Source organism: Aspergillus piperis (assembly GCF_003184755.1).
Source record: "Aspergillus piperis CBS 112811 unplaced genomic scaffold BO85scaffold_42, whole genome shotgun sequence".
Taxonomy (NCBI): Eukaryota; Fungi; Ascomycota; class Eurotiomycetes; order Eurotiales; family Aspergillaceae; genus Aspergillus; species Aspergillus piperis.
The window spans coordinates 12,448-37,909 of record NW_020291632.1 but is presented as its reverse complement, the minus strand read 5'-3'; the positions used below and the strand labels follow the sequence as shown (position 1 = coordinate 37,909).

Genomic DNA, 25,462 nt, shown 5'->3' with positions numbered 1-25,462 from the left:
TTCCACCCCGCGGGGCCTGGCCGGGAAAATTCTTCCCAAATAAGAATTGTCCGACAGAGTATAAACCATCTATAACCAGCATACACTCCCAGCAGACCAAATAGCACAGCATGGGCATGAAAGAGCTGCCCATCACCCCTCGTGGAATCTTCTGGCAAGAAGACTTTATCACGCCCGAATACGAGCAGCAACTAATCTCCATCTTCCGGCATGAACTAAAGTGGCCCGACCGCAGCGGGCGCACATCTCTCCACTACGGCTACACATTCGATTATAAGACTTTCGGAGTAGACCCCGAGATACCCTATAAGGAGTTTCCAGATTGGCTGAAGCCTCTGATTCCCACGACGGAGTCCCGTCCCCCAGATCAGGTCTGTCTGCAGTATTATCCTCCGGGAAGTGGCATCCCACCTCATGTAGATGCGCACCTGGCGTGGGATCAGCTGTATGCGCTGTCGCTGGGTGCGCCGGTCTTGATGCAGTTCCGGAAGGGCAAGACGGAGGAGCGGATCGATGTGGATTTGACCCCGCGGACGATGATGGCGATGGTTGGGGATGCGAGGCTTCATTGGACGCATGGGATCAAGAAGCGGAAGACAGATACCTTACCCGATGGCTCGGTGAGGCTGAGGGAGGATAGGTGGAGTCTTACGTATCGGTGGCTTAGGAATGGGGAGTGTGAGTGTGGAAATGTTGAGCTTTGTGATGTTGCCCAGAGACGGAATGGTATTGAGAAGGAGAAGAGGTCGTTGAAGCAGTTAGCTGAGGAGAGTGCCGGGCAGACTGCTTCTGAATGATCGGTGTTTGGCTGATGGAGCGATACAAAGATGAGTCGATGACCGCATATCTTCATATACAGCCTGTGGCTTTTGGTGGTGTCGTCAAGGGTCACCAAAGGCCATTCACTCGAACGAACTGCCTAATTTCCTGCGTATGGCACGATGGAAGAAGCGTCCTATGGAATAGGGAATGGCAATGATTGCGGGATATCCCAGTCAGGCATTCATTCGGACTCCAACGGATACTGAAAGGAGAATATTGCCGCTCGAAGGCTCCTGATACTCCAAGGCCTTCATTGGTGGTTGCATGGGACGCCTACTACATTCGACAGCCAGCACAACTTTGCTGTGGGTGCAACCCTTTGAGACACCAGCCATATCCCGGGATTGAATTCATTCCTAGGTTGGAATCTGAGACCGCATAATGCACCAACCAAGCTGATCCCTAGCTTGTCCTCATACATAAAGGTATCGTGTGTGATATTACTCAAATGTATATACCGCACCATTCTGACTCGGCAAGGAGAAACCAGTTCAATCATCTTCTCAATGTTAGTGTGAGAATCACCGATAAGTCTTGTCCACCAGATGAGCCGAACCGCCACACTATGTGTTGAGAGGTCTCTCTCACTGAGTGTCAAGAACTATAGCTGACACTGAGCAAAGGAACCAATGCCTTCGACTTTGGGATTCTGCTTCGCCCTTACACTTGGCCTTTAATAAGGAAGACACCTTTAGTCGCTAATTCATGAAGACTACCGAGCAAATCCTCCTCTTCCACGCTCAAAGTAGATACTGCAGATCCCCGAGCAGATGGGAAATAGTCAGCATCAATGCCACACCTGTTTACACCGTTAGTATATGTTAGGAAATTGTGATAGGAGTTGTATTTTACGTTGCTTCGGGCTCCGGTAGTACTCCTTCATTGAGATACCGCCTCAGATGTCCAACGGTACATAATGAAGGCATGCTGAGAGTACAGTGGCCATACGATATCTGCTGCACAAGGCGAGCGCCTTCAAAGCTGTTCTGAGCTTTCTTTGCAGATATTAACGGACACACAGGATCCCAGGTAGTCGACAATATCAGTATTGGCTCAGCTGTTTTCACCCGGGGAGACCCAGGATAGCACCGAGGGTGGAAGCCATGGGTTGTGGGAAGCGACCACGAGGCTCGGTCATAGATATCAGATCCTTGATACTTTGATACCAAAAAGGACATTTCCGTTCTGGAACTAACATAATTGTAGATCGGCTTAATACCATGTACTGGGGCATCCTTCCCGCTTTTTCGGTTATCATTCAAACCAATGAAGGTAGTGGAATCATCGACGAGATACTTGAGAACCCATGACTCGGAGTATGCGTTGTAAGCAGGGGTCGTGTTGCCGTTAAGTAGCTCAACCAAGTTGTGTGCAAAGGCAGGCCAAGTTGATGGCTTGTATAGGGCGAATAATATTCCGTTGCGTACTAGACTTCGTCGAGTGATTGCACCATAACTCGTGCTATTTAAGTAAACGGGAATTGGCTCTTCTTCAAGCTCGCGCAAGAAGCTAACAATATGGGACTGAAGTTGGCTAGGCGACCTCGATTGCTCTCCCTTGATTGAGCGCAACGGGCAAGCTTCTTTAGCTTTGAAACATTCTTCTACAAAGCCGGTGAAGATTTTGTCTGTGTCGGTTAAGTACTCTTCGAATAAAAAGGAATTGTACCATTCATCCAGATCACTGATGCCGTCAAGTACCATTCGGGAGACCCGCTCTGGGAAAATTTGCGCATATGTCTGACCGAGTGTGGTTCCATCTATGCGCCTGTTATTTTATTAACCTCGCCCGGAGAACAGAAAAGTACGTACAACTAAGTCCCCAATAAAACATCTTCTGCTGTCCGATCGCGTCAAGAATCAAGTCCATATCAGCAGCTATCTGTGGGGTGTTTATGTATCTCCCATATTCGCCCATCATATCTTCACAAGCATTTGCTTTATTCTCGGCCCTGGTGTACATCTCGCCGGCTTGGAACTGAAGGTCCCAAGGGTTGCTGGCGAACGCGGCAGTGCGTTCGGCGTTGCTTGCGTAGCAAACAGCTTTCGGCATTGATCCACTTACGCCACGAGGGTCGAAACTGAGTAAGTGGAAGTCTTCCCCAATGAGCTTATTGAGATCGGATGCAGATCCCCGCAGAAAGCCCACTCCACTGGCTGCAATATGTCAGTAAATGCCACGCTACCTGGACTCTCAACGTACCTCCAGGTCCCCCGGGGTTCAGGAAGATATGTCTATCTCCGGTTGCAGATGCATTCTTGGCTAGCATTCTAATGATAGGTATCGAGAAAGCCTTGTCGGACTGTTGGCTAAAATGATCCATGGGAACATCCAGTCGGGAACCTTCCTGTCGCGTCAACGCCATTTATAACAGGCCAAAAGACATCTGCATACTTACATTGGAGAGTATGGTTGTTAGCTTCACCGCAGTCTTTCCACTGCAATATCGAACCCCTATGAGGGTTAAGGGGCATCTGGGCATCTTTGGCCAAAGATGGTGCCACAATAGCAGGGCTTATACATACTGTGACTAAAACACACGAAACAAGGCTACTCCAGCCTTTGGACCCGAGCATTATCGGCGAGGTATTTTCGAGGGAAAACTTGTGTGGTTTGACTAGCATGATGACTTAATTGATAGTATGTGAGTTTACTCTCTTGAAGTAGTGCCACGCTGGCTGAGGACATATATCAGCAATCGCCATTCCTATGCCATAGAAGCGGCATTATATAACTGAAGACTAGAAGGACTGAGCCATCGCAAGTGAGTAAGTGCACAGATGCATGCAGCGAGTGGTTGTCCTTTCGTTGGATTCACCGAACAGCTCTGCCTCCGCTTTTCTTTGTTCGGATGTTTCCACTTTCTGCCCCTCTCAGCCGCTTGGTAGGTACTGGGAATAGCCAAATCAAATGAGTATAGCAGCACTGTCTACATCTGATTGAATTTCACTATTCAATACTGATGATTCAATCCCAAATCTGTCTATCTCATATAATACAGAAAGCCTGAGGAGGGACTTCTGCAGACGACTGAGCCATCCATGCTAGGTAATAAGGTTACCTATAGTTTTCTCCTCTTACTAGCTGCTCGCGTTCGCTTCGTCTCTTCAATTTTCCCCGTCTCTTAAGTGTCTTGGCTCACTTCGATCTCTTTCGTTGCTCTGCCTTTTTTGTTTTACAATATCGTTAGTCTTTTCAGCCTGTTCCTTTCTTGACTACCCGCCACATCTTCCACTGGCATCCCACCGGGAAACGACCTCCCATAGCATCCGAATGTTCGTATGCACCTCAAAGAAGGCATAGAATCTACGATTGACCAGAGGCATCTCATCACTCGCTTCTCGTGGCCACACCCGTGCTTGTGGAAACTAGATTATACTCCGGAGGCCGGTTGCTAGCCAGATAGAGTATGAGAGTGTGTTCGGATAGATGATTTAAAATGCAGAGTATTTGATCCGAGTCTATGACTCACAAGGAAGCAACCAGGAGAATGTCGCTTACAGCAGTAGCGAACTGAGTGAAGAGATGCTTCGGGGAAAGGAGGTAGGAAGTAATCGAATACGTCAGCGAGTATGATGTTACAGCCGCGGCGGATTAAGGTCACGATTAGTCTACCAAGAGGAGTTTCCTGTGGCTAGGATGTTTCGTGTATGTTAATTTCTGTGATGTCCGTGTTTACAATTAAATTCCGAGATTTCTGTGCAGATGATGCCTTCTCCCCATGCACATCAGTGGTGCGGTACATGCGAAAATTGCTCTACTGGACCCCTTGGGTTGGTCCCGGTCCAAATACCCCATCTTAGAAGTTGAGATTGGGCTTTAAATGATACTGAGAATGAAGTGTATTGGCTAGGTTAATCCCTCATGTAAATAAATTGTTTATTGCATACCATCTTTTCTAGAGACTTCTATTATGTACGGATCTTCTATAAGTTGAAGAAAAACACCATGGTGTCTCGCTCAATCTATATCAATGAACTCACGCTCCATAGAGTCTCCCTCCTCAACTTCAGGGGATGCCGTAGAATTTAAACCCTCCATATAGTCATCTAGATTATCCTCTTCATCATACGATACTTCCTTGAAATTGAACTCCAAGATATTTAACTCATCGCTCCAAAGAGGAGAAACTTCCCTGGCCAGAGGAAGATAGGACGATGACGAGAAAACCTCATATCCGTGGAAGCAGCCGAAGGAGTAAGATGACGAACTCAAAACAATCAAACCATTCAATATATCAGACATAACGTAGTATTCTACCTTTCCTCCATGGTATTTACCTCTCACCTACCACTTAGGTGCTGCATGGTACATGTACAGTTTGTCGAGATTGCTAGCCAGTGGATTATTCCTGCAGTATCAGTAACACCTGCATGATAATATCCTTGATTCCTGTTCGCAGCTCTCCGGTATATTGAAGTATCTATATCAACGTCTCCGAAAATCACACTATGTTTGGGGCCATCTCCTGTATTTGTTTCTTTCTTATCAAACCCCAACCGTCAAGTCTATTTCGAGTACCATCAAAAAGCCGGAACCATCCTCAAAACCCAACCCACAAAAGCATTTCACCTCGATAGGATTGTTTATATACTACTTCACTCCTTCCAAAGATTGCTTTGCCGCCACTTCAATCATCACTGTTACTGTTTCATTTACGGCCAAACCCCTAACCCACCATTAACAACCCCCTGAAACAATCAGCATCATGTCCATTCCCTACCTCAATGGCCTCATCAACGGCCACAGCGACAACGATAACCGCAGCATCCCCATGTCCTACGCTGACCTCAACGCACCCGGTTGGAACGGCGAGTGGGACTTAGCCCCAGCTTGTGCTGAGGCCCAATGGTGGGTGGAGCTTGAGGCCAACCCTGAACTGCCCGCGGACCGCTTGGGGGCCGTGGTCGTGTTTCGAGGACTGGACATGCGCCTGTTTCCCATCGTGAACGGTCAGGCGCAGGAGCCATTCGAGTATGAAGGCGAGGTGGAGTGGGTGTCAGAAAGTAACGAGTTCGAAGAGGCATTTCATGCGTTTTGTGATATGCTGGCGCATGGAAACTGAGGTTTGTTGTGGGGTAGATCGATAACGTTCGGTCTGTTTATGCTTGTTGAACCACGACGGGAAGGAAGCCGAAAACGGACAAGGAAGAAGAAAACAATCAAAGCATAGTATCCTTGCACAAAATCTACGCGGAGTAAGCCTTCAGTGGGACAACTCCAGAACCCCTACTCTTTATATCTTTCTGATTGTAGTTACCATGTACCCTGAATATTTCGAGTAGCAGTCATCAGTTAAGTGTGGTTAGTGTGTAAGCTGCAGCCACTAATCAGGCCTGTTAGTGGGGGCCAAACTATTGTGCTCTGAAGTAACACACGTAGTAGAAGATCATATTACAGTGTGGATAACTGTATATACTAGTGGTCAGGCAATCCGATATTTTCCATGAATTATCCACGTAGAAAATGTAACCGAGTTCTCAGATTCGCAGTCCGTATGAAATTGAATCTTTCTGTGGATGTGTTTGCGATGGATCCGTTGCTGACGGTTACGGATGATCGACTGCTGTAGGTGGAGAGGTTTTGGGGCAGTGGAAAGTGTTGTCGAGGAAGGATATAGTAGTGCATCAGTGCGAGGGGAAGCATGTGATGATGCTGGGGGCAAGGTATGTGAATGGGTTGCAGTTAGTGTTGAGCTGGGTGTTGGGGAGAAGGAGGTTTAGACTGTATAAATCCATGATATAACTGCGCTGTTGTTGCGGTATGAGGTCAGTAATTTATTTGTGCATATATCAAGGGCTGGGCCAGAAAATGTTATGAGAGTTATTATCCATGATTGTGTCAGCATTGGTTGATGTTATCCTGCTTCTTGTGTTCTCTGTTGAACTATACAGAGTTTTGGACTAGAAGTCATGTCTTGTAGAAATGAATACATGGGGAGGCTCATATGGCGATGATAATGATGATGATAAAGAAGGAGAGAAGAAGGAGGAGGACAGGTATATAGGCTAGCTACATGATGGTTCAATCATACTAGTTAGGAAGCTAGGAATGGTTAGGTGACCGTCACAGGGGCGGGACTTACACCATATTCACCGACATGCCTTGTGTTGTTGACCAGTTATGGGGCTGAATACTTACATATAAAAAAATGACTTGAGTCTTCAGGCGTGGAATTTAGATTTGTGAACTACATATTTGATATTGGGGTAGCTTTTGACTGACTTGCTAGGCATAGTATCTAGTATCACGAAGATCTGTCAACGCACTAACCACTCGACTAAAAACAATATATCGCGTCTAATAGTTATCCAGGCGATAGAAAGATATGTGTCCCAACATTGAAGACTTACAGTAAATAACATAAACACCGCTTGAGCCTCATCGTAGGTACAAAATTAGAAAAGAAAAGGAATTACAATCACCATATGGGTCATCCCTCCTACGTTCAAAGCTTCACAATTGCTGGAGACTGAGAGACAGAGTTTTCATCTGTAGAATATTGCACTTACTCAACATTAGCATCTACTTAACTCTACTAATTAGGCCTGTGTCCGTGACGCATCCATGGTAAGATTATTAGATAAAGCTCGTAATAATGCCTGTTATTTCGACCGTGACATATCCTGTTTGCAGGTATCAGACCGCTTTTGTAATTAATACTTGTACCTACACCTTTCACAATTCCTCCCATTCACAGACTGGGAAGAGGAACGAGTGTACAAAGAGCAGTCTCCTGTATATAAGCATTATCGGATCGATTGGAAAGTGACACTCAACGGCAAGAGTAGTCAGGCGAAGTGAGTTTTGGCAAAGTTATCTGAAAGATGCGGCAGAAAAGTTCAAGAATCATAAAGTGGATCATACCCGAAGGGTCGGAATGGATGATATAACTGTTGTGGCGTCCGTTAGGGACCGGACCCAGCAGGATCTCCGTCAACAAGATGAAAGCACTAATATTAGTTGGACAGTTATAGAAAAGCAGCTCCTGATATGGAGTAATTTATTCCGCCTCAACAAACAGATCAAACTACAAGTATCCATTAATTATACAGAGGACAGCAACGCCGCTTCGCTAAGAAGCGGAGAAAAAAAGAGCTGCAACGTCGGTGACGAAACGGATGCTCGCTGAGCCAGATGCTCAAATTAATGGTGAGAACGTGTCCGGACAAGCTTCCGCTTGGCGGGACGTATTTAGAAAGATACGTTGTCCGGGACCTCCATGTCGGAATTGAAACGGGTACTGCTGGCAGGATTCCGTCGGAAAGAAGCATTACAGGCTTTTGATTCATCATGTTAAACTCCCGGCTTGTTTAGTAGAGAGGGGTCATACCTTTGACACCCACGATGATATACCTATTGAGATTCGGGATGAACTCTACGCCGAAGATCAACAGTGGCAAGAAAGACAATATAAAATGACAAAAAGCCCCCAGTCCCAAGGATCAGGTCTCCCAATCAATATCAATTTTCTGCCACACTCCCCTCAGCCACCAGCACCCGCCACCCCAGCTGATACCCCACCTACGTTGCCACATTCAACTCCAGACATGGTCGACACACTTCTGATCCCGGATCTTCCATTAGATACTACAGTGAAAGAGTACAGTTGCTGGCAGCAGTCAAGAGTCGACTCGCACGCGCTTAAGGATGATATCGAGAAGGCCTGTGCTTTAGCCTTAACGAACGGACTAGATCTCAGGCAGATCCATGAGGACAAGGATCCGGAGTTCTTCATTAGTAATGGGGTGAAAGTCGGCGTTGCCCGTCGTTTTGTGAATGACATCCGTGAATGGCTTGAACAGTTGTGATGCTCCAGTAATGGTTTATGTTGGACGGAGGCTTGGCATGTGTGATGCCTGTTTATTCTGTTTGTATTCTGCTTATCACTTGTCTTTGTGTTATCGCGTCACGCTTTCCACAGTGTCTCCTTTTCCTTCCCAGTATATTAAGTTTCAGATTGCCTGCCAATACAAAGCTTATCACATGCGGCAAGTCAGGAACTGCTTCGGAATTAGGGGCTTATTCCGAAACCCTCACTTTTTCCCTAGCTACGAATTAGATCTGTGTAGCTTCGAACTGAGAAAGGCGGCTGTGCGATGAATGTACTTTAATAAACAGCATAGCGACAGTAACACGTCCCCGAGAGCAACAGATACGTCAACAGTCAACAGTTAGCGTGACGTCCCGGTCATGGTGCAACGTCAATATCTCGCCTAAGAAAACGTCTCTAGCGGTGTTAGAGCGAGGCTTTCCTTGTATAGCTCTCGGTATCGGATAAGAAATGCCGCCCTACGGATAAGCTTTGGACCGAACACACCCCCGCCTTACGAGATAAGGGACGTCTCATTCATTTAAAATGAATCCATTTCTCTTATCCTGCATCGTCCTCTATACACACAAACGAAATCTTCCAAATTAACCACTATATGCTCATCTCCCCCAAGAAGATTCAAAATGCATGCTATTCTTCCAATTTTACTGCTCCCGGAACATGTCACGCCCACCCCGTCCAACCTTCCTCTCCTAAAAGCCATCCAGAAGGTCCTGAATGACTCGTATACTGCAACATATTGTACACATCCCGAAATCTTTGGGACCAGTCATCTTCGCATGGCAGATCCGGCACAACTAGCAGATATTATTGGCGCTGACGGCTTCACCATTGTCCTGGTCCGTGTCACATCGGATGGAGCAGGTCAACAGCCACAACTCTGCGAAGTGCTTGCAACGGGTAGTGTGAAAGATTTTGGTGAAGGGGAGGTTGAAACATACGCGCAATGGAGCAAGAATCGGAGCGGCAGTGAATGGGAATCTCAGGGGGAAAACCGAGGACGCAGTGGTGGAACGACTGAGCGGAGAGCAGAAGAAGTGCAAAAGTTCGAAGTCACCGCGTTTGCTGTGTCGCCGCATTGTCAGGCTGCTGGTTTGGGCGCTCAAGTGTTGAGGGAAATCAAGTGGTTGGTGGCCAGTGATGATGCAAACAGTCCGAGGCTGCGAAATATCACTGCAAAGAATACAGCTCTGATCCATGGGCTAGGACTGTCAGGCTCAGCGACCACCATCCCGCTTCAAGGAATTGACCTCAATCGACAGAAGGAAATTATGGCAGGCGTAAAGATAAGAACGCCTGAAGAAAAGATCCACGACACAGCCAAATCGAAGTTAGTATTGATGGCTATCAGGGAACTAGGCAACGAGGCATATTATCAAAGAAGAGGTTTCAGCACCGCGTGGAGTGGGACTGTCCCAGTAGGAATGTGGGATTGCAGAAAAGAATGTACTATGGTATATATGGAAATGGACGTGGACTAGACAAATCTAAATACGCTCTCGATCCATGATGTGGTTGATGTTTGACTGGTTCGCACAGAACCTTTTAGTTCTACCCGTAATTCACTAATATACAGCGATACAAGATCTACGTACTGTCGGGCGCTTTCCTAGTAACGGAGGCGGCAGGCACCTGCCGATTTGGGCAGGGTGGCAAGAGGAATAGGGGTTCCCGCTGGTCCCCTCTCCCCTCCAGGATCCTTACTTAGCTAGTTCAACCATTCCGTTTAGTGCAATTCGTTTAATGCAACCAGTTATTGTTTCGTTTCGATCGAAGAGTTAAACAGTACTGAATGACAGAGTTGCAATTAACAGGAACATAGTTCTTCCTATTATTCATTTCTAATATGGTTAGCGCATCTTGGCATTAGGGTTTGGGATTCAATGGAAGAGTATAGGTGGTAAAGGCGATTTCCGGATAGAGTGTACAAGCGAGGCTTTTCGAGAAGGCGTTCGCATAGTACTTCCAGCATGACCGGTGTGGTTAATCTTGCTCGGCCAACTCGAGTTGGCGGTGCTCTAGGAGAGCCGAAGACCTGCAGGTTGGAGCGGATATATTTGACCGCCTGCTTACTGCATTCGGCAGCTTTAGCGGTTTTCGAGATAGACATGCCGCAACCCGTCATAGAGCATATAAGCTGGATCTTTGATGGCGATAGGTGTGGTACCATCACTGTACTACCTTTGACAGTATAGCAACTTGACAGTATTTTTGAAGAGAAAAGTCAAAAAGCAAGAGAGAGGAGCCCCTGTTGGAGCATTGCCTGGACACAGAAGTTTCTAGCATGGGGTATTCCTCTTACGTGTACTACTGTAAGGTAAAAAAGTAAGGTTATTAAAGTTACGAAACGTGTACATTAGTGCCAAGAGCTGTACCATGCCCACCTAACCCTATACAGTCTAGTGTACTAAGGCTAGGGATTAGAAAAGAATTTGGAGACTCTGGGGTAGGCATGGTAATTGTGCAAGAGACTGTAATTGGAGTACCGTCATAAGTATAGTCGCCCGTGTACAAGAATTTGAGTGTCTTTTTGATAAGCACAGGATTGCAATTCTCGATAATGATCTCACCATTGCTTTCCTACAAGTTTCTATATCAATTTCATGATTACACCCGAAAAGAACTGGAGTATAACAAATATCTCACCTTAAAGCAACTACTACAAGCAACCTTAAAATACTTTGATTAGGGACAGAGAATATTCCAATAAGCTAGAAAGACTTCATCACCACAACTAAATAAACAAATCACTGTACTTCGGATTAAGAAATTAACTAATTTAGATATCAGTAATCATACAAGATAAGATTACTAACCATAACGTCTAACCTAAGAACCAGGTCTTTCATTTTTCTGATAATTTATTCAATTCAATTCAATTCAATTCAATTCAATTCAATTCAATTCAATTCAATTCAATTCAATTCAATTCAATTCATATTCTTATACCTGATCGAGCCCGCTAAGTAAGATGCTAGCTATGCAGGTGCTTCACCGTTTGAGGCAAAGAATATGGCCCCGAACGCCGTCAAATCCCTCAAACTCGCAGTAAACACGTAAAGCAACGCATGCTACGACGTAGGAAGGTCGTCGCCGTAGCTCAACACAACTAAATACAACACAAAGGCAAAGCGTAGTCATACAAGAGTAGATATAAACGAGTGTCGCAACTGGTTGGCCAGTTGCCTGCGAGCCCATCCTCTCCGTTCTTTGTCCACGTTCCTGCTTCCAACATGCACGTTCTATCTGATATGCGTGCCCTCCCCGCTGACTCAAACGGGGCGTGTTTGTTCCTTCTACCCAGCGTCTTCAGCGCCTATCCCCATGGCCCTGAGGCCTACGTGTTCCTGGCCTAGGTCGGGGTCAGGGTCGAGGTCGACCTGACTGAACTGCCCGAGCAAGCCTGTTTGCAGCATGAGTTCGGCGACGTAGCGGACCGCCTGCGGGTCTGATATGAGCGAATCATAATCAGTAATCTTATCCCCCAGATCTATACGTGCGGCTACCTTATCCTCTGGGTAGTTGCAGCGTATTACCGTCATGGGCTTTTGTGGCTTATGGTACATGACAAAGTATAGGTTTATTATGTTAAGACTCCACGGCCGTTACCTGCATGATGCCGATAACAACGGTCCACCGACAATCGCGGGGCGCAAAAATGATTCACCGAGCTGGAGGGTCAGCCATTTAAAACCTAGCAAGTAGCAAGCCAGGAACCAAGGCTTACAGCACACCTTGGAACATTTTGAGTTATTTTCAGGCCACACCTTTGGGCTGCAAGTGCAAAAGTTACAACAACATCACATACTGCTATTAATAGTATTCTGATTCTCTAAGATATAAACTCTATTCCCATATTCCGCTAGTTGCTTTTTAGTAGAGGGAATATATATGTATTATATCCCGGTAACCCTCGAGCTTTCATTTATATTAAATGCAAGATAACTACGAAGTAGTGAGAGGTATTTGATCGGAGTGAAAAAGAAAGAAAGAAAGAAAGTGAAATGATTGCATCATGTGGAGAGGAGAATTAGGGAAATTTTCCCACATACTGTAGGCAATAGGCATGTCTCGGAGTCCGGACTGGCACTAACCCCAAAGCAGCTAGTCAGGGTCCGGGCCAGACCAGTCGGCACTCTGACTAGTGACTTGACTACAAGCTGATTGCCCCTAGCGACGCTGTCCCGTGGGCGGGCAATTATTTGTGTACACACCCGAGCCCTCGTCATTTACCCCAGGCTTTCTACTGAGTGAGCTGCTTCCAAGCAGTGAGTGTATGGAATACATCCTTGGTCAACTACAAGATTGCCCTGATCTAGATCACTTCATGCACTCACTGATAGCACGATTCAGTTTCACATACCGATCGGACTCTGCATTCCTGCCTCCCCCGGACATTATTACATTGGCATCCCACCACACTCAGACTAACACTTGCTGGGGTCTTGGCGACGATAAGCGGCCACACCCCGTGATAGTCCCAGTTTCAGCATCGGTTCCCCCCTCATCATCTGTCGAGCATTGACTCTTTCGTCTTTTTCTCTTCTGTCTCTTTCCATTCCGCTTTCCAACCCATTGCCCGGCCTGGCACCACGACTTCCTCTCCCCACCCCCTCCTGACCCTCTAGTTCCGGTGCAGATCCTCAGACTGGAGTCCTCGTTGATCAGCTATCGTCGCATCCACGCCTATTCCTATCTAGTCATCAAAAGAACTTCGCCGGCTCCGACTAATCAAGTTAAGGTGGCATTACTATTGGGTGTTAAAGACGCTTAGTGCACCTCGAACCATCTCAGGCCGGGTCCGGGTCCATCTCCGCCGCTCGACTAGTATTAGTATCCTCTCTTTGACCACTCGCGCCCGCACTATTTCCCCTTCCTTTCCTCTCTTCATCCATCGCGCCCTCATTTATCCTTTGTGCGCTACTAAAACCATCCACATCTCGCCTTGGCAGGGGGTTTGGTAGCTAGCGCTTCCTCGCATCTTGCTCATCTACCGCACTGGGATCTCCCTGTTCGCATTCGTTTCTTCTCTGCGGTTGTGGGAGCATTTCCAGGAACCGGCCACTCAGCTGCGCGCAATTATACGAGGCTGTTCAACCGATATTCTCACCCGTTACTCTACCTCTGTCAATCGTTCAGTCGCTTGAATCACTGCATTCTAGTCCACCCACCGCGCGATCAATTCGCCCACCCTCTTCTTGCCTATGCGATAGAAAAAGGTGAGTCGACTCACCCCAGTGCGATTATCTACACATCGGTGGCATCGAGCTATTCATGAGATGGATCATCGAGTCTAGAAAATACAACTATTGCCTGCGCAAAGACACCATTGCTAACTTACGACATTCCCGTCCTGCAGGCTATGTCTCTACCTCAGCGTCCGGGGAAAGCCTCCCCGCGACGAGAAGATACCTACTCCTCTTTTCGAGAGTCCTCCCGCCGACGGCATCGCACCCACGAGAGCGGCCGCTACCATGATTCATCGGCCGAATCCCCATCAGGGCACCGGCACCATCGCCATCACCGCTCACGCAGCTCCCGAAGACGCGACGACGTGGACGAAGAGAGGGGAGAAGTGGGCGCAGAATCAAGACACAAGAAGACTCTATCGAAGCCGGAACGCAGTCGGGTCGACCATAACCATCCGCACTATCATTATCGCCAGAAATCTCAGAATATGCCCACGCAGCCATCGACGACCGGGGATGAGCCCCTAATGGGAGCAGACGGGGAGGCGGAGACAAACAGCTCGCAGAGCATGGACTACAAAGGAAAGGATAGGGTGTATGTGACGGAGGGAAATATCAACCAGCCCCTAGAACGCCTTCCAAATCGACGTCGCATCAAGAAACGGCGATCATCACGCAAGATTACCCGAAGAGCAGCGGCAGCGGAGAGGAAGCGCCAGGAGGCCTTGGAACAAGTTCGGCCACCCAGCCCGTGGACAACATACTGCGCGATTATTACCTTCTGGGCTCCCGACTTCATCTTGAAGTGCTTTGGAATGCCCAAGAAAGCCCAGCGGAGTGCCTGGCGAGAGAAGATTGGCCTCATCAGTCTCATTCTACTCGTCGGAGCATTCGTTGGTTTTCTGACGTTTGGATTCACAGCGACCGTGTGCGGAACCCCTCCCACACGCCTGAGGATTAATGAGGTCAGTAGCAACTACATGATCTTCCACGGCAAGGCCTACGATCTATCCCACTCCACTCACCCGGCCGCTGCTGGTATCCCTGCCGGTTCCAATGTCCTCTGGGATCTGCCCCACAAGTACGGAGGACAGGACGGAAGTTTCTTCTTCCAAGAAGTCAATGGGGCGTGCAAGAATCTAATCACCCTTGCCGACGGATCGGATGTGCCTACCAATTCAGCCGGCGACCTCGCCTGGTACTTTCCCTGTCACGCTTTCAATCAAGATGGGTCGTCCAAGCCGAACAAGACGGTGGATTACTACCTTGGCTGGGCCTGTCATACGTCGGGGACGGCTCGGAAAGCCTTTTATAACTTGAACAGCGCCGGAGACGTGTACTTCACGTGGGATGACACCAAAAATACGAGCCGAAACCTTGCCGTTTACGATGGCGACGTACTCGATCTGGATCTTTTGGAATGGTTCAACGCATCTCAGGTGAACTGGCCATCAAAATTCGATGAGCTTCGCGAGAATTCCAAGGTCCGTGGGGTCGACCTCACGTACTATCTGCAAACGGGCCAGGAAAAGAGGATCGGCCAGTGTCTGTCGCAGATCATCAAGGTCGGCAGTATAGACACTGATACGGTTGGATGTATCGCATCAAAGGTCGTCCTATACGTCTCGTTGATTTTCATCTTGTCCATCGTTGTGGTAAAGTTCATTTTCGCTCTGCTCTTCCAGTGGTTTATCTCCGCTCGCTACGCTGCACCCAGGACCAGTATGGGCTCCGACTCCAAGACACGGAACCAGCAAATCGAGGACTGGGCCAACGATATTTATCGACCTGGTCCGCGCATGACGGATTACAGTATGGTGGAAAGGGGCACCAAACGGGCAAGCTTCCTGCCGACTACCTCTCGCTTCTCCAGCCCGTACACTGTGAGCAACGGAGGCAAGCAGAAACATCAGTACGTCACGATGGCGAGCCAAAATTCAACAACACGCCTAGTGCCAGGTGCCACCAACTCGATGTACAAGCAAAGCCACAACAGTAGCGGGGGGAGCATCGGGCCCGATGGCTCACGCCACAATGGATCAGCCAGTCGATCAAGTCTGGCCCTTCCCGGACAGGACTCACGGTACTCAACTGCCATGCTCGAATCAGAAGCTCCGGGGATGGGCGGGTATGTCCACGAGGGTGTGATCCCGCAGCCACCGCCGGAATGGCAACCCTACGGGTTTCCTCTCGCCCACTCACTCTGCCTGGTAACCTGTTACTCGGAAGGTGAAGAGGGCATCCGCACTACATTGGACTCCATCGCCATGACCGATTATCCGAACAGCCATAAGACTATCCTCGTGATCTGCGATGGAATGATCAAAGGAAAGGGTGAGGAGTTCTCCACCCCAGAGATTGTCCTAGGAATGATGAAAGATCCCATCATCCCCAAGGATGAAGTGAAGTCATTCTCATATGTTGCCGTTGCCACCGGGTCGAAGCGTCACAACATGGCAAAGGTGTATGCCGGGTTTTATGATTACGGCGTGGACTCCGTTATTTCAGAGGAAAAACAGCAGCGCGTCCCGATGATGGTTATTGTAAAAAGCGGCACTCCATCCGAAGCAAACAAGTCAAAGCCGGGAAATCGGGGCAAGCGAGACAGTCAGATCATTCTGATGTCCTTCCTCCAAAAGGTCATGTTCGACGAACGGATGACAGAACTTGAATACGAAATGTTCAACGGCTTATGGCAGGTGACCGGCATCTCTCCTGATTTCTATGAAGTCATTCTCATGGTCGATGCCGACACCAAGGTGTTCCCCGACAGTTTGACCCATATGATTGCTGCGATGGTCAAGGATCCGGAGGTAATGGGACTGTGTGGTGAAACGAAGATTGCCAACAAGACAGACAGCTGGGTGACGATGATCCAAGTGTTTGAGTATGTATCCTCCACTTTTGTCTTGTGGCAAGACTAATACAAGCAGGTATTTCATCTCGCATCATCAAGCCAAGGCCTTTGAATCGGTGTTTGGTGGTGTTACGTGTCTTCCCGGGTGCTTCTCGATGTATCGGATCAAAGCACCAAAGGGTGGTCAGAACTATTGGGTTCCGATTCTGGCGAGTCCTGATGTGGTGGAGCATTACTCGGAGAATGTGGTCGATACGCTGCACAAGAAGAATTTGCTTCTGCTAGGTGAAGATCGGTATTTATCGACACTGATGCTACGTACCTTTCCCAAGCGAAAGCAGATTTTTGTGCCCCAGGCTGTCTGCAAGACGCAGGTGCCGGACAAATTCATGGTTCTACTCTCACAGCGACGACGCTGGATCAACAGTACCGTGCACAACTTGATGGAGCTGGTCCTGGTACGAGACTTGTGCGGGACATTTTGCTTCAGTATGCAGTTCTGCATCTTCATTGAGTTGATTGGCACGCTCGTGCTTCCGGCAGCCATTGCTTTTACCTTTTACGTGGTCATAAACTCGATCGTGCACAGGCCAGTACAAGTGATTCCGCTGGTACTGCTTGCTCTGATCCTGGGATTGCCGGGAGTGTTGATTGTGGTAACGGCGCACAAGTTTGTGTATGTGCTGTGGATGTTTATATATTTGCTATCCTTGCCAGTGTGGAACTTTGTACTACCAACGTACTCGTACTGGAAGTTTGACGACTTCAGCTGGGGCGACACGCGGCAGACGTCCGAAGGGAAGGACAAGGGGCACGAAGCAGGGGAAGGAGAGTTTGACAGCAGCAAGATCACAATGAAGCGGTGGCGAGACTTTGAAAAGGGTAAGTCAACTCCAATGTGTGTGATGACCAGAACTAATAGCTTGTTATAGATCGCCGACTGCGCATGCAGATGTCGGGCTGGGGCCAGGCTCCGGGGCCGGGAGGGTACTCAACCTATCAAGACCCCTATGGGGGGCATTAACCATTGTGGTTGATTATTTTGACTGTATATTTCGGATGTTTGATGAGTTACGACGGATTGTACTATTGTAATTTTCTGTTTCTTTGCCGCCAGCTGGGGTCAGCTGAATTGTGCCTGTCATTCGAGCTGAATGACCGTACGCTCCGGCTGGCCTTTTTTGAATATGGCTTTATAATGTCGTTTAATGCGTTTGGATTCAGCATGCGCTACCACAGCGATTGTGATATAGCAGATACGAGTAACGATATCGACGAATTGAACAATATGGATGCTTTCAGTAGTATTTTCAGAGGGTTCAGTGTACATAAACGAGTACACCGACCCTCTTTTGCAAACTACTCCTACAGTCTCATCCACATCACGTCGTAGCTATAATTTAATAAGCCCTCACTCCGAAATCCCACTCCTCGCGGCCCAAAACGCACACTCCCTCACTCCCCACTCATCCCTCCTCAACCCCGCCGCAACTCCAACCCCATCCCCGCCAGCCCGCTCATCATTCCCTTCCCCAAATACCATCACCTTCCCAACCCCTAGCCCCTCCCCGGAATCCGCACTGTACCTCTCCCACACCTCCCTCCCCTCATACCTGCCCCCCAGAACATTCGGATCCCCGTACACCACAAATGAAGTTAAATATGCATGGAACAAACCCGCCACCTCCCTCTGAGCCTCCGATATCCCCCGCACCCCCGGATTAAACGTCTCATACTCCATCTGATCCCCGTGATTCGCGCCCCCAATGACGGTTTTATTCAACGCCCAGCGATACAAAAACACCGGCTGATTAGCAGTAGAATCAGCAGAAGCGAACCCCGCCGTCTGCCGTACTGGACACGCATACGCGTAATGTCCATACGCCGCTTCGAGGCGCTTGTATTGCCTTCCTAGCTCCGCGATTGGTCTCGTCTCTAGATATGGCGATGCCGAGGCGTAGATGTTTGGATCGGGGTATATCTCATCGATGAGTTGTATGTCACTCTCGGGGTATGCGGGGAGCAGGGTTCGGAAGAACGAGGTGAAGTCCTCCGAGAGGGATAGGTTGCGAGGGACGTAGTAGGTTCCTTCATTTGTGTTGAATCCTGTAAGAATCGGCATTCTGTTCCACTGGCCCGAGTGCCATGCGTCGATGGGCCGGCGGTGGATGATCTCGTGGTCGATGACGGGCTGGAAGGCCCAGCGGATAGACGGGTTATATTTGTCGAAGACGGCGATGGAGGCGGATGTTATGGTTTTGGATGGAAGGGCGCGCAGACAAGGAAGGATTGCTGTGTCGTTGGGGAGATTGGTGCAGCCGGTTGAGGTGAGGAAGTCGGCAAATTGGATTTCGTGGAGGGAGGCATTGTACGGGTGCACGGCGCGGGAGGTAGCAGCGCCAGATTCGATGATGGCGCGGTGGAAGAGGGGGGTGGTATTTTGGTCGGGGGTGTGGTCCATAATGTGGTGGGCAATCTGGGAGGTAGGGTATTAGTTGGGGAGAGGTTGTGAAGGGCAGATGGAAGGGGACAGGGGTGTTTTACGGAGTGTGCGCCGGCGGAGAGGCCAATTAAAGTGACTTGGGTTGGGTCGCCGTTGAAATGCGCGATGTTGTCTTGGACCCATTGGAGAAGAAGGATTTGGTCGTGCAGGCCTAGGTTGAGGATGTCTTCTCTGGCGGTCAGTGTCGAGGGGAGAAAGCCGAGGGCGCCGATACTGATGTTCTGTTAGTTGTGGTCGGGTTGGATTGGGGAAAGGTTGATATACGTACCGGTAGTTGAAGCTGACGGCAACAAAGGGCTCATCGGACCAGCCGACCATCGAGGCCGTGTTATGTCCGGAGGCTGCGTATTTAGCGGTGCATAGGAGGTGATTGGAGGGATTTGCACTCACCAGTACCACGGTTGTAGGCGCCTCCGTGCACGTATACAGCAACTGGGAGCTTTCCCTGGGCACCATGAGGCCGGAACACGTTGACTGTGAGACAGTCTTCATCGCCACCTATGTCTTTCGGATTCAAGAGTTGCTTCCCAGGGCACCTAGAAGCGATTAAACAGGATGTTGGTATAGTATACAAAGGGGAAGCCTACCTCGGGCCGAAATCAGTAGCATTGATAATGTCGTCCGACGCATTGACAGCCACCGCGCGGCGGAACCGTCTATCCCCAATTGGAGGCAATGCATAAGGAATTCCTCGAAAAGCGTCCACCGGGGTTTTAAGCGTGTCTGTCAAGGTGGTACCGACAACAGTGCCCTGTGCAATGATGACGCGAGGTCGACTAAAGAGCACGACATCTTGTAGTGCTGTTGGGACCCACGGAGCGAGGATAGCTTGAATCTGCTCGGTTGGATGGGAGGCGAGTTGCTGGGCGAAAAGCAGGAGAAGAACTGGCAGTAAGGCCAGAACAATAGAGCGTGCACCTGGCATGTTGAAGTGTGGTTCAGCTGGAGAAGGGCGGGGGACCTTCTCACTATTTATCATCGGGTCTACTTCTGGCGCCGAGGATATCTCTCGCATCTCCATTTGCCAGTCTTATCTCCGCTTCCTTATCGCTATCTCGGATACTTCTCCGGAATCGGGGGCGGCAGATGCAGCAGGGCTGTTGTTGCATGACTGAGTGTGCAGGGTGATCAAAGTGGAAAATCCGATCATGGTGTTGTGGGGACGTGTTTTTATTTTTATTGTTTTTAATCTTGAAAAATGTGTGGTGAAAGTGTCACTGAACCGTAAACATGTTGCGAAGGTGCTATAGCCCATCAATGTTGGTTTGTGCTACGCTGTGCCTCGCAAAGGGCCAAAAAGGATTTAATATAGGGATGTACTGCTGGATTGGGTACTTGGAGTGGTACTCTACATGTTGTTTCCAAAACGATGTCCTGAGCGAATAATCGGATTTCATTCTGAGGTGAGAAGTAAAGTAGAAATGATATCAAAGGGAAATGATGTAATATGTATCCAAGGTCACAGAATGTGAATGCGATATTATACAGCCGTAAGAACAAGTGTGTCTCTGAATGCATATATATTACTATCCTTATAGCAAAGGTAAAGTTTCTGGGGCATGAGAGTCGGATCTCAAGCTATGGTCCATTGCCATGAGAGCAACATCCAAATTTATAGTACCACGACCCCGCATTGCAGAAACAGGAAGTAAAGTATGGACAGCCAATAGAAAGCCTGAATCAAATGTTCTTCATCAGACCAATGAGAAGAGAGTATTGGGAGGCTTTCGGGTTCCACTATGTGCCGTAAGGGAGTTGATGCCCGTTAGGTAAGGCATAAAACGCTTTTGCGCAAAAATTTCGGCGGGAATCCCTTCTTGGCTTGGCAGCGACAAATCCATCAGATTCAGCCACCGGGAACACGGCAATATCCCAAGGTTGGGTCATCCACGTACTCTGATCATTGGATTCGCTCTGCCAATAAAAGTTTTCATTTTCAGTAAAGGCCAACATAGATATCACGTTGTTAGTAGAACCCTTTTTGAGACAGGTCTATCGATGATATACTAGAGGCTAAACTCCCCTTCAGGAAGCGCCATTGAGACAGTATCCTCTATCAAGAAGTCTTTGTCTTCATAACTATGCACACGCTCAAGGCCACTGCATCTTCCTCCCTCTCCCTGGCGGAGGGTCATTACATCTATGCGATTGCGCCTGCTTCGCCGGAATCATTCGCAGTGATCTCATCGGATGATTCGCTTCGCGTATTCGACGCTAACAGGCTCGATCATGCATCTGTCATCGCGGCGAGCGCTCATGAGGGCGTCACATCTCTGAAGACATACGATGCTAACCAGCAGGTGCTGGCTACGGCAGGAAGAGACAACAAAGTAAAGCTGTGGGATCTGCGCAGCGGCAAGAAGACTGCTGTTGTAGAGATGGAGACATGTAAGTTGTCCCCCGCCCCATATTCTCAATTCTGCTATTCACTGCATCCATTCTTCATGGGGATCGTAGCTAACCTTCCCTAACAGCCAAGCAAGCCCCCATACTATCCGTCGCCTGCTGCCCCGAAGTCAACGGAGTCGCAGCTGGAACTGAGCTGGTTTCATCCCAAGCCATAGTCGCTTTTTGGTGAGTCAATCACCGACATTCCACTGCCTAGGCCTTTTAGTCTATCCACCAACAAGGGCACGGCCACCCACAACTTGAAATTCACGAGCTGCTAACTGACGCCCCAGGGACACAAGATCCCCTGGCCAAACAAGTCTCCAATACGTCGAGAGCCACAATGACGACGTAACAGAGGTATTCATACCCCAACCCCCTTCTCATCAAGCACCCCATACCATCCTATCCCATCGTTCCATTCAAAAATCTGACACCCAACCCAGCTCCAATACCACCCCACACGCCCCACCCTCTTCCTCTCTGGAAGCACCGACGGTCTCGTCAACATCTACAACACGACCATCACCGACGAGGACGAGGCCCTGGTACAAGTAATCAACCACGGTTCCGTGCACCACGCCGGCTTCCTCAGCAACAACACCATCTACGCACTCAGCCACGACGAGGTATTCTCCGTGCACCCAGCGACTGATCCCGACGATCCTACCCAGGAGCCGAGCCCCATTCAATTCGGCGATCTGCGGCAGCCGTTAGGGTGTGAATATATTGCGCAGTTGTGTGTGGGCGGTCAAGGGGCGTATGTGGCTGCGGGAAATAAGGAGTAAGTTTTCCCCCCTTCACAGACAATCTGGTTTTTCCCTTACCTGCTTGGAAAGATGTATTAAGAAATCCTACAGGGAAAACCGTCTCGACCTCGTTCCCCTCATTTCGGAGCCGTCTTGGAGATTCGATCAGGAGGGGGTGTGGAGGTTGCCCGGGGCGCATGGCGAGGAGGTTGTGCGGTCCGTTCTTGTTGATGAGAAGGTATGTATCTTCTTTCAGATTCTAGGTGTATGGGATTGGGTAGATTGGCTGACGAATACCTACTACAGTCGCACTCTGTGTTCACTTGCGGTGAGGATGGGTTCGTTCGTGCGTGGAAGCCTGAAGGGGAGGGGGCTGCTCAGGCGGAGGAAGCTGCAAAGGGATCTCGCAAGGAGAAGAAGAACAGGGATAAGGGGAGGTTCAAACCTTACTAGGTAGTGTTGTTGAGATAGGGCGGAAATACCTAGGTTCTTCAGAGTAGAGGTACTACTATTGTTTGAAGTCAACGATCTATTTGATCCTCAAACCTGCCTGGATGTACTGTGCAACACCGTTACATCCCACGTCTGACATCTACTTATCTGCATCAGGTATACCCCGATACACCTCGATGGGCACTCCCATGATATCTGCTTTGATCAGCAGCGCAATGAACCGAGAAAAGTACCGCGAATGCGTCGTAGTCCCGGAAATGAACCAGATATGGCCATCTGCATCGTCACCTCGTTAACTTCATAAACCCCACAGAAACGAAGCAAATGAAAGTGAAGAAGAAAACAAAAAAAGGTTGGGGGGAGGGCAGGGAAGGGAAGGGGGAAGAAAGAAAGAATGAGTGAATGAAAAACAAAAAGAAGGGGAGGTACCACATACGCGGACTAGGCTTGAATGCCCCTCTAACCTCACCCTCCTTATCAAGTCCCCAGTAATCCTCAACCCGATCATGCACCTCCTTTCCGAAAAGCTCCCCGACCGTATCCCTCGCATTCCACTTATACCCTGTCGCAAACACTACCACGTCGGCAGGGATATGGGTGTTGTCTTCGAAAAGAAGTCCCGTGGAAGTGAATCTGACGAGAGGACTATCAGATTTGACTTTTACCTACATTCCATGGACTCTTATCAGCAATGCAAACTTCATCAGCAGGATGTAACTAGGTGTAATGTGACAAACCAATCCCTTGGCAATATTAGCACAATTCCCAACGTCCATGTAATGTCCTCCGTAGCGTTCATGAACGTGCGCAACGACTTCGGCGCCCCGATCGACCTTGAACCCCGCTCGTTCGAGAGCGTCGAATCGCTCTGGGTTTCGAGCGATTTTTGAACGCAGAGTGAGGGTGCTCATGAGACGGCTTACGGCTAGGGGAGTGGAGAGTTGTTGTTTGTCCGCAGCGAGGGTACCTGCGTGGTGGATATGGGTTAAAATCGCGTCTGATTCTGTGGTTGGTAGCTATTGTTACCTTGGGCTCGTTGCGGCATGAACTCTTTTGGGATAATGCCTGAAGCAATACCTAATTAGACAAGCAATAAAACTTTAGAGGTGTGAGTGACGGGTTCCTTACATGTCCGACTGCGCTGGACCATAGTTATCGAGGCCATTCCTATCCCAACCATGTCTGCTGCCGTGTCGTGTGCTGTCTTGTCAGATTGGGCTTATTCTACGTGGAACGCAGACATACCAGAGTTAGCGGACCCAATGATGACTCCATGCTTACCCTGCCATGAGCGAGGGCTTTTGTATTGAGCCGTGTGTATGACTTCCCCTTGGAATATGTCCTGACCTTTCGTTAACTTGGCCGATGCCCAATGGAGGGTTAACTTACCTCCCCTGGATAAGTGGGTCGGACGGGCTCCTGCCCTCCAGCGCCGATGGCCATTACGACATGAGAGCAGGTAATGGTTCTGGTGGTTACTTGCTCGTTTTGTTTCAGGCGCAGATGGAGAGTCCATTTACGTTTATTGTCATCCCAGGCCCCTGAGGTGAGCTCCGTTGAGAATGAAATGTTCTAGACTTATTAGCCGGACGCATTGACTGGTTGGATGAGGCTGCATACGATGCAGTATCTCTCAGCCCAGGCTTGATATCCGCGGGCCAGATCTTCCCTGCCCATAAATTCGGGATAATCCTCGGTGAAGGTGCGGTCAAACGGGAGCTGGGCGGCATCTCGAACGGAATGTACTGCTTCCGTCAGTATAAGAGAGAATGAAGCGGTTTGGGGAAGTATTTATTCCATAAGGGAGTACATTTCATTGATTCATATCGCTGAAGCCAGGAGTCACCCACGCGAGGTGCCTTGTCCACCACCAGGTAAGACGTCCCCAGTGCCTGCAGTCGACCAGCTACACTCAACCCCGATTGTCCACAGCCAATAACCACACATTCGTAGGCTGCTCCCTCATGAAGACGGTGTCTTGTAGGTGCTGGCCCAGGCTTCAACTCATCCACATTGGGCAGATTCTGGAACTGGTCCAGGATCGTCCTCAGGAGCCAAATTTTCCAGCTACCGTTTTCATTCGGAACCAGCGAGACGAAGCCCGAGCAGGTGGTTGCCGGTATAGCTGCAGTCTCAAAGGTAAATGGGACCTCAATCCAGCCTATTCCTGGTGCAGGGCATACTGCTCGTGCGGCATCAGGGTTCAGCCGAAAGCCTTTTGCCTGGCGAGCGAGGCATCGTTGATCCCATGCCTTGAAAACAGTAACAGCAGAATAGAGCGTTCGCAATGTCCCAGTCAAGGCAAAGGTATCTCTCCACAAGGCATCTGAGGTAAATTGTTCGAGCGACAAGCTATTCAGCGGGATGCTAAGGCCCTTCGCGATACCAACAGCATCAGAATCAATGGTCAGGTCGGCCTTTGGTAGAGCACAAGGAAGGGTCGGAAGGATTCCTTGGGGCAGATTGGCCATGTTGTGGAACTGGCATGCACCTTGCAAGAAGGATTAGGAGGAGAATGCTCGACTGCCCGACACCGGGTTCTTAACTCGGGTGCTGCCGGTGCCGTAAGCAAGGCACATCCCTTGGGCCAACTCAGCGGTTAAGGGGCCACGACTGATATCATGCAGGCCCAGTGTAGTGGTTGGCGGAGAAGGGAGAACAAAAATA

At 49.1% G+C, this 25,462-nt stretch overlaps 8 protein-coding genes across 8 annotated transcripts; 5 read left to right on the top strand and 3 right to left on the bottom strand.

The window, feature by feature from the left end:
* The first annotated feature begins 78 nt into the window (after nt 1–78).
* BO85DRAFT_241112 (2OG-Fe(II) oxygenase family oxidoreductase) lies at nt 79–1,119 on the top strand. The gene has a single exon (XM_025654844.1). It carries the CDS (start codon nt 111–113, stop codon nt 795–797), a length of 687 nt encoding a protein of 228 aa, XP_025509637.1. The 5' UTR covers nt 79–110; the 3' UTR covers nt 798–1,119.
* A 363-nt stretch (nt 1,120–1,482) lies between these two features.
* On the bottom strand, nt 1,483–3,398 carry BO85DRAFT_464526 (alpha/beta-hydrolase; the record flags this gene model as incomplete). Its single annotated transcript, XM_025661991.1, has 5 exons — nt 1,483–1,621; nt 1,675–2,581; nt 2,634–2,978; nt 3,025–3,165; nt 3,221–3,398. 5 exons carry the CDS (start codon nt 3,396–3,398, stop codon nt 1,483–1,485), a joined length of 1,710 nt encoding a protein of 569 aa, XP_025509636.1.
* A 2,132-nt stretch (nt 3,399–5,530) lies between these two features.
* BO85DRAFT_464525 (uncharacterized protein) lies at nt 5,531–5,887 on the top strand (the record flags this gene model as incomplete). Its single annotated transcript, XM_025661990.1, has 1 exon — nt 5,531–5,887. The coding sequence occupies one exon, from the start codon at nt 5,531–5,533 to the stop codon at nt 5,885–5,887; it is 357 nt and encodes a 118-aa protein (XP_025509635.1).
* Nucleotides 5,888–9,435: 3,548 nt separating this feature from the next.
* BO85DRAFT_346878 (uncharacterized protein) lies at nt 9,436–9,642 on the top strand (the record flags this gene model as incomplete). Its single annotated transcript, XM_025655473.1, has 1 exon — nt 9,436–9,642. A coding segment is annotated over one exon (207 nt), but the record flags the coding sequence as incomplete, so codon positions are not given.
* A 3,888-nt stretch (nt 9,643–13,530) lies between these two features.
* Nucleotides 13,531–17,829, top strand: chsF (chitin synthase CHS3). Its single transcript, XM_025654843.1, has 4 exons — nt 13,531–13,875; nt 14,016–16,732; nt 16,779–17,584; nt 17,635–17,829. Exons 2-4 carry the CDS (start codon nt 14,019–14,021, stop codon nt 17,724–17,726), a joined length of 3,612 nt encoding a protein of 1,203 aa, XP_025509633.1. The 5' UTR covers nt 13,531–13,875; nt 14,016–14,018; the 3' UTR covers nt 17,727–17,829.
* Nucleotides 17,830–18,113: 284 nt separating this feature from the next.
* Nucleotides 18,114–20,130, bottom strand: BO85DRAFT_524923 (putative extracellular lipase; the record flags this gene model as incomplete). The annotated part of the gene is made up of 5 exons (XM_025665446.1): nt 18,114–19,178; nt 19,247–19,418; nt 19,474–19,546; nt 19,596–19,741; nt 19,793–20,130. 5 exons carry the CDS (start codon nt 20,128–20,130, stop codon nt 18,114–18,116), a joined length of 1,794 nt encoding a protein of 597 aa, XP_025509632.1.
* An 891-nt stretch (nt 20,131–21,021) lies between these two features.
* BO85DRAFT_454607 (WD repeat protein) lies at nt 21,022–22,878 on the top strand. The gene is made up of 7 exons (XM_025661329.1): nt 21,022–21,170; nt 21,235–21,593; nt 21,680–21,779; nt 21,887–21,953; nt 22,040–22,377; nt 22,454–22,580; nt 22,649–22,878. The coding sequence occupies exons 2-7, from the start codon at nt 21,287–21,289 to the stop codon at nt 22,793–22,795; spliced, it is 1,086 nt and encodes a 361-aa protein (XP_025509631.1). The 5' UTR covers nt 21,022–21,170; nt 21,235–21,286; the 3' UTR covers nt 22,796–22,878.
* Nucleotides 22,879–22,934: 56 nt separating this feature from the next.
* BO85DRAFT_464520 (flavin-containing monooxygenase) lies at nt 22,935–25,266 on the bottom strand (the record flags this gene model as incomplete). Its single annotated transcript, XM_025661989.1, has 9 exons — nt 22,935–23,071; nt 23,232–23,460; nt 23,533–23,762; nt 23,822–23,872; nt 23,924–23,995; nt 24,041–24,137; nt 24,185–24,367; nt 24,416–24,540; nt 24,606–25,266. 9 exons carry the CDS (start codon nt 25,264–25,266, stop codon nt 22,935–22,937), a joined length of 1,785 nt encoding a protein of 594 aa, XP_025509630.1.
* Nucleotides 25,267–25,462: the final 196 nt, after the last annotated feature.